Source organism: Dipodomys merriami, unplaced genomic scaffold (genome assembly GCF_024711535.1).
Source record: "Dipodomys merriami isolate MVZ:Mamm:240054 unplaced genomic scaffold, mDipMer1.0.p SCAF_15, whole genome shotgun sequence".
Classification (NCBI taxonomy): Eukaryota; Metazoa; Chordata; class Mammalia; order Rodentia; family Heteromyidae; genus Dipodomys; species Dipodomys merriami.
Genome location: NW_027202826.1, coordinates 3,798,720 through 3,811,461, shown reverse-complemented (window position 1 = coordinate 3,811,461; position 12,742 = coordinate 3,798,720). Strand labels below are relative to the sequence as shown.

Genomic DNA, 12,742 nt, shown 5'->3' with positions numbered 1-12,742 from the left:
ATCAAAGTGTCCTTTATATAAAGTGTCCTTTATATCATTCCTTTATCGTAGATAAAGGAATTATTGTACTGTGCTGTGGTGGTCATTGTTTAATTTTCTCATGGCCATCGCCCACTGCCTTTACAGAATGCGCTGGCAAAGCACTCTGGAGGTGACGATGCTGTTCTGGGAGCGACGATGCTTTTTCCCACCTCGCCGTGGACTTGTTGCAGTGGACAGCCCTCCAGTCCAGGTGTTCTTATTAACAGCAAGATCCACTGGAGGAATGAATCAGAATGCGTTTGCTGTGGTGCACTTAGGATACACATTGAGGAAAGGTCTGTTTCTCCCTGGAGGCCATCTTTGAGATCTGCTCTAGGGAAGTGAAATACACATCTATTCAGGGTGGGATTTTGCTGAAGCTGAGGTTTTTGTTTTTTGTTTTTTTTAATGTGAATTGTTCATGAACTAGTTATCTTCCACTCCTTCTATTACAGATAATCCATTGCTTTGCCACCAAATATAATCTCTGGGCCCAATGACCATCTAGATTTTGTATGGTAAAAATTATGGTATCCTTAGGGCTTGGTGTAGGTTTTGTCTTTGGTTTGGTTTTGTCTTGGCTTGGATGGCATTTGACCACCCAGTGTCAGGATTTGTAAATCAGTATGTCTTGACTTCTGGGGTTTAATTGAGATAATATAAGCTGTTCTCCTATCTTATATGTAATGTAGGAGGAGTGGAGAGGATCATAGCCAAGGGGGATTCAATGCAGAGGGAGGGGGCAGGGGGCGCCCTGAGACCCTCCCACAGCCCACACATGGACGTGCCCAGGGAGGCGATACGGAGGCTCAGATGCCCTGGGGCTCCTTCAAGCTCCATGCGAGAGCAAATGGCAGAACAGCTCACCTCTGTAGAAATAAAATTCATAGATTTTAAGAAGCTTTAGCACCTGCCTGGTTAAAATGAAAATATATGCTGTCATGGGTAATGATAAAAATATTAAGGGGAATGACCAGCCAGTGTGTCAGAGAACAGCTTCAGGAAGGCTCTGCTCAGACCCTGTCGGCGATTTCTCTCGGGGGTTCGTGGTGTTGGAGAGGCAGCCCCCTTCGCCCTCAGCTGTGGGCGGTGTGCATCTCTCCCCCTCTCCCAGAAAACGAAACTTTATCTATGAGCCATGATTGCAAGACTTATAAAAGGCACGTGACAAGAAGCTCCCGTTGGTCACAAATTTTAGGCTGTCTATGTCATTCTGCATTTGATTTTTTTCCCTCTAAGTCTGTGAGAGGCAAAACATACACGAGAGCCTGCCGGCTTGACCTTCATTTAACCCAGCAGGATGGCAACCACACGGCTTCCCAGCCGCTCAGAAGAAGCTCCTCAGGCTCTGGGTTTCCTGTCATTCCTTTATTTTTCTAAAAGCCATGTCATAAAATAATCAAGATGACCCATGGTGGAGATGAAATGTTTCTCAGAATGTCCACTCTCCCGTCCTTCTCCGTGACAGAATCTAGCTGTATTCAACGCAGCAATGTGCCGAGGCCGGAGATGTCTGTGTCTTCACGGGCACTGATCTACAAACTCTTGTACAAGTACAGATGAATATGTAGGCTATATTGATCTATGTAGTTATATATTCTATCACTTATGTCATATAAATATAGTTACATAATATACAGACAACCCCCTGCTACGCTTTGTTTCGGGTTTTGGAGCATGCGAGGGTGACAGGGATTCAGTGGACATTGGAGTTCAAAGATTGGACTTGCTCACGTCCCCTGGGCATGTAGGAATGATGCGGGAAGATGGCGGCTCACCGGTTCACTGTGGAGAATGTTTGGTGCTAATCCCGACCGTGTGTGAGACTTGTGTTGCTGTCGGCCTACTTGGCTGTTTATTGGCAGATAAAGCATCTCTGCTTTTCTTCCTGCATCCTTCCTGTCCAGTTCTCCTTCCAGGTGATGGAAGAGGTTGACTCTCCTTCCCGACCCAGGGCTGTGGTAGTGCTGAGCTGAGCTGAGGACAGTCAGGAAGTCCCCGCTGGGCTACATGGTGAGGTCCTGTGAAAGCCCTTGGCTTGGTTCCTTACAACGCACAACTCACACACAGATACACACACACACACACACACACACACACACACACACACACACACACACACACACACAGCTCATCCGGCGTCCTCACACAACTCACACACAGCTCACCTGGACTTCTCCTCCTGACTGTCTGAAACTTGTAGCTGGGCATTCCTTCAAAATATGGAGAAAATGTCATCTGGAGTTTGAGATTTTAAATTTAAATCTATTCATTCTAAGTGTGTTCAGAGTTAAGGTTTGATGTCTGTCCTGACCTATTTTCAGAGATGTAGAGGGCAAAAACTTAATTTTCCAATTCACTAGACCTTAGAAGGCCACAACATGAACTCCTCTCCTACCAGAGACAGCAATGTTGAACTTTGATGTGCAGATTATTGGATATAGATTTAAATAAAATAAAAATCGAGAGCTTACTGGGATAACTATGAGGTTCTCCACAGATCTTCTTATGCTCACATCTTGTGACAATACAATTACAAAGCCAGGACCTATCAAATGCATTTTAAATATTTATGTTTACGCTTCCCACTCATTTTATTTTAATCCACTCACATGAAGATCATAAAGAATGCAGACAATCAATACATTTGACCTCACTGGAACCCATGGAAAACGTTAACAAATCACATCTCCCCGGTGCTCACAGGTACATGCAAGAATGGGAAGTAAAACAATAAGATAAACCTCAAGAAGTAAGAAAAATATACTCTATGGGGCAAGGGATGAAGGTTCTAAGAGGGACGTCAACAAGTTGCTTTTTCAGACAGAAAGGTTGAAGCACACTTCACATGAAGATGGCTAAATTGTGGAATGTCTCACATTGGTAAATAATTAAGTGAGCAATCAGTTGAAACATTTCACCGGTGCTGTTACTCTGATCAACACTGTGCAGATTAGTTTTCAAAGATGCTCAGAAGTCCTAGGCACACATTATGTGTACAGAAGATGCTGCTGAGTCTATTTCATCTGAAATTTTAGTTGCTACTTTAATGTTGCTTGCCAGTCCTTTTGTGTGGATAAGACTAAATTGAAATAAATGGGAAGGTAATGACAGAGGCCGTGCTGCCGACTGGGAAAATATAACATGAGAAATGTTATTACACGCCTTATTCAATAAGCTTTAGTCAAAAAAGGATGGAGGAACCATGCCTCGAGCTTGGAGGAGTTTAATAAATAGTGATTGCAAATACCAGTCATGATAAACTAATAACAACAATGAACATAAAAGGGTCAAGCTATAAAATGAAGTTTTTCTTGAGAAAGACACAGAGCTTAGAGCATTATAGCAATGATGAAATTTGAGATAGATCCACTTAGGAGTAACAGATATAAAAATGAGGCCTTTCAGATTATGCATTGAAAGTACATGATGGGAACGTGGAATTTCGAATGGCCAAAACAATACTGAAAAAAGGAGCCAAAAATCAGAGAATTCATACTTCTTAGTTTCAAGGTTTGCAACAAGCTACAGAAATGAATGTTTTAGAATAATTGTAGACATATACATGGATGGAATTATTCTAGAGTCCAGAGCTATGGCTAATTGAGTCTTTCAAAAGGTGCATAAGCCATTCAATGAGAAGAAATGAAAGTTTGTTCCACTAATGGTCACAAAAGCACAATCTCTATCTTCTGCTTCATTCATGAATAAGCTCAAAACATCAGGGACTCACATGTAATCATGAAATCTTCACTACTTAAAAGAAAATACTGGGATAAATTTGATACTGGCTTTGTGTATGAGTTCTCAAATATGACACTAGAAGCACCAGCAGCAACAAGAAAAGGAAATTGGGCTTCATCCTCATTTTAAAATGTTTACAAATAAGAATAAAGCAACTGACTGAATGAAAGCATTTGATAAGCATATACCCGAGAAGAGTTTATATCCCAGAATATATATAAAAAAATCTGTAGCAATAATAAAATGGAGTCAACTTCAAAAATTGACAAAGGACTTGAATAGTTAATTTTCCAAAGAAAAGAAATGCTCACAAAGCATCTTCACATGATCCTGTGGAGATGCTCAGGGCCCTGGCCATCGGGAGATGTAAACCACAACCCCAGCCCCATTTGTCACTGCATGCTGATTGGCCTAACACCCTTGTTACCAACAGCCAAGGGGGAGGCAGCCCAGATGCCCACTGGGTAAACTGCAAACAAGGTGCCGAGAAGCATGTTCAGACACACAAAAATCGATCGCTCCATTCTGATACATGTGGCCAAATGGTAAATCTCAAAAGTGTTTTGTGCAATGAAATGGACAGTAGAAGACAAACACTGTGTGGGAAATGTGAAGATTCACACACACACACACACACACACACACACACACACACACACACACACACACACACAGAAAAACTTAGATATTACCTGGGGCTGGGCATAGGCAAACTAAGGAGTCCTTGCTTACTGGGCATAAGTTTCTGCTTCCAGTGAAGCAAAGTTTTAGCAGCTGATGGCGGTGATGCATGGACGTCGTTGTGAATAGATTTTGCCTCAGAAATGGTAAAAGTGGCCAATCGTATTTTATGTACAAAATGAAAGAGTATAGTAAAAGTGAAGCTGAAGATGTTCAGGGTAATGGTTACCAGGAAGATGTAGAACCGAGTAGCTGGAGGAGCAGTGAACACGCGCTTGCTCCCTTACCCGGGGTCGCAGAGCACGCACCAGTGTTGCCATGGACAGAGAAGAGCGAGTGGAGAGGCTGCCCAGGGCTGATGTGGAGGGAGGCTGTGCAAGAGGAATTAAGGATTTCGGGGCTTAGTACATTTGCTCCCTGCTCCGCCTCTGATCTTCTAGCAGGCTGCTTTGTATGGCAGGGGACTGGATGCCTGAAAGTATTTTTATCTTCTAGATATTTCTTTGCCAGTTGTCTCTTGCGTGGAAGTCCTGGGGGGTGTTGAGAAGGTGGAGGAAGCGTGGGCTTTGAGGGTCATTGCCACCAGCGGCTGCCAGTCTCTCCAGCATCCCTGACACCTGCAGGGAAGGAGGCTGTGGGTTTCTGCGGCAGCTGCAGGAAGAGGGACTCCTGTAGCTCATCGCCTGCACTGGCTCAACAGGAGGTACAGCTTCTCGGGCCCAGCGGCTCCTGTGTTTCCCAGAGCTGAGATCCCACCATGATCTGGGATCCCCCCCCGCCCCCCGACAAGGCCTACTACCTGCAGGAAGAGACTCCCAGGAGGCGGGAGACGGGCCCCCTTCCTCTGCCTTAGCACATTTGCTTAAATTGAACTTAATTTTACCGAGGTTTCTATTCTAAAAACGACATCTATGGCATAGATTTGCGTTGATGTAACGTGGGCGTAAAAAGCACAGCGATTGCACCATAAAGCGTGTTAAAATCAAAATAAGAATATTAAATCAAGAGAGAAAGCACAGATTTTGTATTTATAGTTTGATATATTCAAATGCGCTCTCTTCCTACAGTTTAATTCTAGTGTAAATAATGAAATGGCTTCACTGTAAGCAGCCCCTGCTTCACTTCATACATGTGCCTATCTCTAAAAATCCTTTTCTGCTACCTGTACATAAAATATTATGATGATACTTTTAGGCCGGGAAGTCTTCCCTAATAAAGTTCACTAGATTCCCCGTTAAATACTTTAATTTTTTATGACCTAGAACAATGAACCCATTCACGGGTGTTGTATTTCCTGATTGCACTTGAACTTCGACAGTTCATTTCTCCATTGAGTTACAGGCTTTATGATATGATCCATTAGCCATACTTACAAGTTGTTCACAGAATTCTGGAGAGAAATAATGTAGATGGAAAATGAAATATCAGAGGAAAGCTCAGGATTTATGAACATGAGCTCCAGTCAAACGTGGCAGAAAAGAAGGGAGAAGCACCAAGTGAAGGCTGCATTTTGTGAGAGGACCCACTTTCCGGGTTTTGGCATTCTCGTACACCTCTATACCCAGGACCGTTCCTCACCTCCCAAATTGAGGAGTTGTCCAAAGATGATGGAAAGATTTGTTGAGAATGCAGACAGAGTTATGATGCATATGACATATTACATTATGCCGGAATCACTGTGTCTGTTGATAGATAATGTTTTGAAACAAGTTTTCTGTCTTAAACTTCCTATGTATGACCTTTCTCCTGTGGGATCAGAACAAATCTTTTTCCACAGGTGGAGGGTGGATTCTCCACGGGAGCTGCGGGCAGCTGTGCCGTGACTCATCCAACCTCCCAGGTCCTCAGCGTTCCGTGCTAATCCACGCACATCTAAGGTAAAATCTGCTACAGTGCCCGGCCCCTTTCAGGGCCATGTTAGATACTCATCGTTGGACGGCAAAGAGACCAAAGCAGTCCCAGCTAACCTTTGACTTGAGTTCTGGAAGTCCATTCCATGGGTCCTTGGTTGAAATCCTGGCTTTCCATTCCACATAACAGACCACCCTTCCATTGAAGTGCCTGCATGAGGGACTTCAGAAGGTTGAGGGTCAGCTTGGGCTGACCTAGGAAGCAGGAAGGATGGACACAGTTCCCTGCTGGACGGGGATCACTGCAAGTGCTCATGGGAGGAAAGGGTGGAGAGTGGAGAGCCCAGGCATTCAGCTTCAGGGAGGGGGCTGTGCCGCGTCATGCCTCTCTCCAGAGAGCAGCAGCCCTTCTCCGTTCTCTTCATCAAGCTCTCGAAATAGGATGCCTGGAAGGTCTGCCTTTAGGGGAAGAAAGAAGTCCTAAGATAGTTTGGCATTCCACCCCAGAGTTCTGAAATACTAAGTGTAGAGAAGAGTCCAGGAATAAATAATAATAATAAATAACAACAACAAAACAACTTCCTGCTCTAACGGAGCATTGCAATGCGGCATTGTAAAGAGGGCTGGTGTATCGCAGGCATTGTGGCGTTGAGACGAGGATCAAATGATGTGTGGACATCAAGGACGGCATGAGGGCCTCTGAGGGCTGGCCAGACGTTTTGGAGGCAAAGGCCCAGCTTTGTGCAGCCATGACAAAAGAGATGGGCATTGGCTCATCGAGGAGCTGTGGTGCAGCGGTTGCAGGTAGCGGCATCAGGGAGATGCCGCAAGGAATCCATTGACCCCCAATGCCATCTTTAGGCACTGACCTGACCTCCAGGTGTAAGTGGAGGAAGAGTCCAGGTGGGGACAGTAGTAGGCATAAGTAGGCGGGCCCAGCCAAAGATACAACCGGGTTGATTATGATCCCAGGGAGTATCGCGTGGGTCACAGTAAGAAAAAGTCATTGTTGTCTCAGAGGCAAGTTCTGTGTCTTTTGTCACAGCTGTCTACCCATCGATTCTGGCTTTTCCTGGAGTCCCAAGGCTTTGATGACTGTTGAGAACAGGCTCAGGAGAAAAAAAAATAAGTTGAAGATACAAGAAGGACAAAATGGAGGTAGGCCAATGACAGCCTTCAGGTCATCAGAGAGCACCATAACCGGGCACCAGCCAAGGGGGCCACGTCCGTCACACGGGGGAGGGGGGCAGAGAGGACCCCCGGGCCATGGAAAGCACACAGGGAGGACAGAGCCACGGGACCTGGGAGAAGCCTGGGGAAATTCGTTCCCTGCCCCTCTGTTGGGTTGTTCTGCTGGCAAATTCTTCCTCTCCAATTCTGCACTCCCACGGGGGACCTGGCAATTCAACAGGGAGAGTGGCTACGTCCCCCCAAAAGATAGCTAGGAAAAGCGTGATCATCTGAGTCTGTATTAACTAGATATTTATCCCCCTCCAAATGATCTTTTCAGGCACGTGTGGCTGAGTCCCCTGGAGAAAACCTTTATTTCATTTTCATAGGGAGGCTCAGATGGGGCAGGAGGTGTAGCTCAGGGATAGAGCTTGAGTCCAACATAAAGAAGCATACTAAAGAATAAATGAATGAACAGACAGGAGGACAAACGGAACACAGGAGACACAATGCATAGTTCTGTTTCAGCACTTGTGAATTATCACAGATGGCCTGCGCAGCACCGTCTTCTAGGCTGAACACACCGTGGCATGCACCATGAGCATGGGACAGGAAGCAGAGGGCTCTCTTCCAGTGCTCCTACCCTCTATCTGCTTGGCCTGTCTTGCACACCCTCTTTGCATTCTTATAGTGTCTCTGTTTGTGTAAGAATGAGATGCAACTTCATTCCAAAGACTGACCAGATCCCACCTTTGCGCCCATCTCATGTTTCCCTGAATGCTGCGTGGTGTTTACGTGTGTGTGTGTGTGTGTGTGTGTGTGTGTGTGTGTGTGTGTGTGTGTGTGTGCGTGTGTGCTGGTCCTGGGGCTTGAACTCATGGCTGGGTGCTCTCCTTGAGCTTCTTTGGCTCAAGGCTAGTACTCTACCACTTTAGCCACAGCTCCATGTCCAGCTTTTTGGTATTTAATTGGAAATAAGAGTCTCATGGACTTTCCCACCCAGGGGGCCTTTGCACCCCAATCCTCAGATCTCAGTTTCCTGAGTAGATAGGATTACAGGTGTGAGCCACTGGTGCCTGGTAGGTGTTTGCTGTTATTGCTTCTCTGATGTAGTTCCCTTCTTGAGGCTTTCGTCCGGCGGATGGCAGGCCTGCGTCGGCCTCTTTGCTGAGGGCATCCGTGCTTCTGCGCCTCCCGCTAGGCAGCAAGCAGCCTGGTGCTGCTTCAGTAGTGGGGCACTGAATTTCACCTTTTACAGAAGGAATCACTGTGTTCTGACCTGAACTGAATTGCGATTCCACCTCCCAGAGCAAGCTAGCATTCCCTTCCTTTACTATGAAGCATCCCCGTGGCAGCCACAGCAAGATATTATCCTCTGAACCTCCCCTTCCCACATCACACAGACCATAGGAATGAGGTCTCCAGCTACAAACCTGGAAACCTCTCAGTGACTCTTCTTCTCTGAAGGGGGGAGATGAGGTTTTTGTGCTGTTTATCCTTTAATTCAAGATGAACTATTGTTCTACAACCCCAAGTGTATTACTTGCTATGACTGGATTCCGTTTCTGGTACTTTTGAGTGGAAATGTCTGTGCTGTAAGTCATGGAGGAAGTTAATTTTCCTTGTGGAGGAACGATAACCACAAAAGAATCAAACCGAAGTTTCCCACACCAATTTTGATTACCTTTCTAGAAGCAGTTAGAATGTTACTTTCTAAACTGCAGAGCAATTAATAACTAGAACTGCAGGAAGTATTTAATGGAGTATTGATTTAAGGCCACGCTGGTGTTTGGCTGAGGTACGGCATTATAATTAATGGACCTTAACCAGACTTTACTTTTTCTGTGCTACACCCAATTTTCAAGCATTGTAAGAGCAGCCCTCAGACAATCCACAGAGAGGCCTTCAGAATTGTCCTACTTTTTCTTTTGAAAGGTTGACTGATCCCATTTCTGCTTTCTGAGGGTAACTTCCAGGTTGGCTGCATAGTGAACATATGGAGGAATGTGATTCTCCCCTTGCCATGGTGGAGTGGTGGATGAATTCATGCCCCAGACAAAGGATTCTGGTGAGACGGAGGCTGAGGAGGCTCCTGTCTCCTCCCGGCTGCAGTTGCGTGGGAACAGAGCGCGTTCTCATCTGTGTGCCGAGTGCAGCCCAGAGCTCACTGGGAGGGCAGAGGCTGGGGAAATGTTCCTCCCACAACAACGTCTAGTGACTGGTGTGTCTCTCAGAAGGACAGAAATAGATGAGTTTGTCATTTTGGAACTAGCCATCTGGTTTCTCTCTGGATTGGCTTATTACCTCAACCCAGAGCCTTGCTCTACGATAGATGTTGATTTAATTTTTTTATCAGTTTAGAGGATCCAATTAAGTATGTCCCAGACGCCCAGCGTTGTCGGGATCTGTAGGGAGAGAAGCCGAACCAGACACGGTTTGCATTGTCAGCCTCCATTTTGAACAAGGATATCAAGGGATAAGTAAGTCTCCCAGCCACATGTAATAGCGGTTATAATACAGGGTGGCTGGCTAATTGAATCTGTTTACAAAACACTTTCCTCACCCTGCGTCCAGGTCCTTACCCTTCCCCCAGCCACTCTTGGAGCAGAATCTCCCCCAGTTTCAAGTCTCTCAACGTTAGCAAACAGTTGCAGAGAAAGACGCCAGGGAGTAAAACTTTGACTCTTCACAGTTCCATTTTGCTGCTTTAACACGGGGGACTGGCTGTTTGTTCCTGCTGTGGTGTGGTTTGGGGGTTTCTTGTAATCCCAGCAGCAATTTCAAGTCTGGCAGTGGGTTCCCTCTTTCTGGAATGTGCAGCAGCTTCTGTGTCAGCTCCCCGGAGACCATCCACACTGGGGAACAAGCCAGGGAACGCTTGCCGTGCAGCTTACCCTGGCTGAATTTTAAAACACTTCCAGGCCTTCAGGACTCAAGTACATTTTAACGATCTGGAGCTGAGAGTATAATTGGGCGAATCTCTTAGGAAGTAGATGTTCAGGATTAACCGTGCGGCGTTCAGATATGAGCCACGGAGTGACCTTTAATTTACTCTGCATTTGCAGAAGCAGGTGGTCTAAAGAAAATGGAGGAGGGAGAGCGGAGATTAATTTCTATTTCAAGGCAGCCAAGCCACCTGCTTGCTAAAATAGCCTCCACCTTTCATACGCTTTTAACTGTATTCATGTTGCTCACGGAGCAGTGAAGTCCGAGATGGATTTGTGTGGGAATATTATGTACTGATGAAAAGCATATTTTGATTCTCTTTGTAAAGCCGTTTCATATTAACCACCCCCGATGGCACACTTGGCAGTGGAAGAGTCATGGCTTTGCTGAGAGAATTGTGTTTCTCTACTCACTTCTATTTGTTCACTCAGACTGTTGGAAAGAAGAGAAGCCAAGTCCTTTCTGAGAATGTATGTCTGGGTTGGTTTTCCCTAATATTACAGGAGCATCATTTTGTTAAATATGAATTATCAACATATTCGTTCCGCTAGGAAGGAGCCTTTATTTTTCCTTTAAATATTTTCCATGATGGATACAAAATACTACTGAGAATATTTCAGTATGATGGCAACACCAGGGATTCTGAGCGTCATTTTGCCTCTCTGAGCTTGGTTCTGAAGCTAAGTGCTTGGCAGGCCAGCAATAGCATGCCTTCTCTGGAGGGGACGGAGGCGGGCAGGTGGGGCTGGCTGCACTGGGGGGTGGGAGGAGGCATCTGATCAGGACGCAGGCGGCAGCCAGGGCTAGTGGAATTCCTTTTTCAAGGCATGCATAAACGACAGCATGAGAACATAGCCTCTAGTATTTTTGTCCAGGGCGATTATGTGATCACCTGCGTCTTCCATTGTCAGAGCCGCCTGCTACCCAGCCTGGGCTGGTGGACAGCGGGAAGGTGCTTCAGCCACCACGCCTCCATTTTCTCATCTGGGATAAACGATTATGACTGTCACTATTTCCTAGGCTTGACTATGGGATAGAATGATACATGCAGAATACTTCACATAGCTTTTAATAAAATTAAGGACAGTCTAAGTATCAGTTGTTCTTGTTCTTGTTCTTCTTCTTCTTCTTCCATTTTCTTTTTCTTTCTTTCTTTCTTTCTTTCTTTCTTTCTTTCTTTCTTTCTTTCTTTCTTTCTTTCTTTCTTTCTCTCTCTCTCTCTCTCTTTCTTTCTTTCTTTCTTTCTTTCTTTCTTTCTTTCTTTCTTTCTTTCTTTCTTTCTTTCTGTCTCCCTTCCTTCCTTCCTTCCTTCCTTCCTTCCTTCCTCCCTCCCTCCCTCCCTCCCTCCCTCCTTCTCTCCTTCCTTCCCCTCCCTCCCTCCCTTCTTCCTTCCTTCCTTCTGCCCAATCTCAAGTGTTTTGTACATCTTTTTCAGGCCTTCACATTTGCCTTCCATAAATGCAGGCCCACGTGTTCTCACCCATGGTTTGTGTCCACTGACAGTCCCACTGATGTCCTGCCTCTGTGCATTGCTAGATGTAAGGCTGCTCTGTCTTCCTTACAGTACTGATGTTTAGACGGTTCTTGCTGGTCTTTCCTTTTCTTTTGTGAATATCTCTGCAAGATCCCCCCCCCAAATAGCTTGAAAATAATTAAGGTGGGTGCCCAGAAGGTTGAGGCCACCATTTCCCTCATTCCACTGGCCATCAGAGAGAGGCCGGCTACTGCTCAACTCCTTACTAGCTTGGACTTTAAGTGTGTTTGCTGAACATATCTTAAGGCCCGTCTTTCTCAAACCTCTCACTGGAGATTAATAAACCTAATGCTGTTCACATCAGCTAGGCTTCAATAGAGCTCTGTCATTTTTTTTTAAGCTACCACTGCAGTGGAAACGCAGGCAGCTAGATTCAAAGCCAGAGCTGTGACCAGAGTGATGGTGTCTCCGAGTAGGGAAGTCCGAAGTCAAAGCTGACCACTTCCGCCCTGCTGTGCCGTAAACAGGTACAAGAAGGCAAAGGGAGACGTCAGGGCACAGGCTGCGTCATTAGCCCTGAAGATGGGAAGAGGCCTGAAGACATTTCCTTCATGCCTGCATTAGTTTGTGTATGGAAGGCGTGTGGTTTGGATTATTCATGAGTCCTTTAGAACAGGCAGTCTAAGGCTAGCTGCTGACCAAACAAGGGAAAATGCTGCTTGTTTTTTTTAAATGATGAAAACCCAATGGAGCGGATTAAGAGGCCAATTAATTATTGTTATGAGAGATTTCGGTACCCAGTGGCTACCATTCAGCAGAATTGATCTGAGCATTCTCAAGGGAGCTGGGTCCACAA

At 45.6% G+C, this 12,742-nt stretch overlaps 1 protein-coding gene across 1 annotated transcript in view; it reads left to right on the top strand.

Moving 5' to 3' along the window:
• Positions 1 to 12,742, top strand: part of LOC138827050 (uncharacterized) — a 73,946-nt gene that overhangs the window by 780 nt on the left and 60,424 nt on the right. The window contains exons 3-5 of the mRNA XM_070022573.1: positions 127 to 317; positions 6,224 to 6,323; positions 7,342 to 7,454. Of these exons, the coding sequence (XP_069878674.1) occupies positions 127 to 317; positions 6,224 to 6,323; positions 7,342 to 7,454 (404 nt within the window). The remainder of the gene's footprint in view (positions 1 to 126; positions 318 to 6,223; positions 6,324 to 7,341; positions 7,455 to 12,742) is intronic.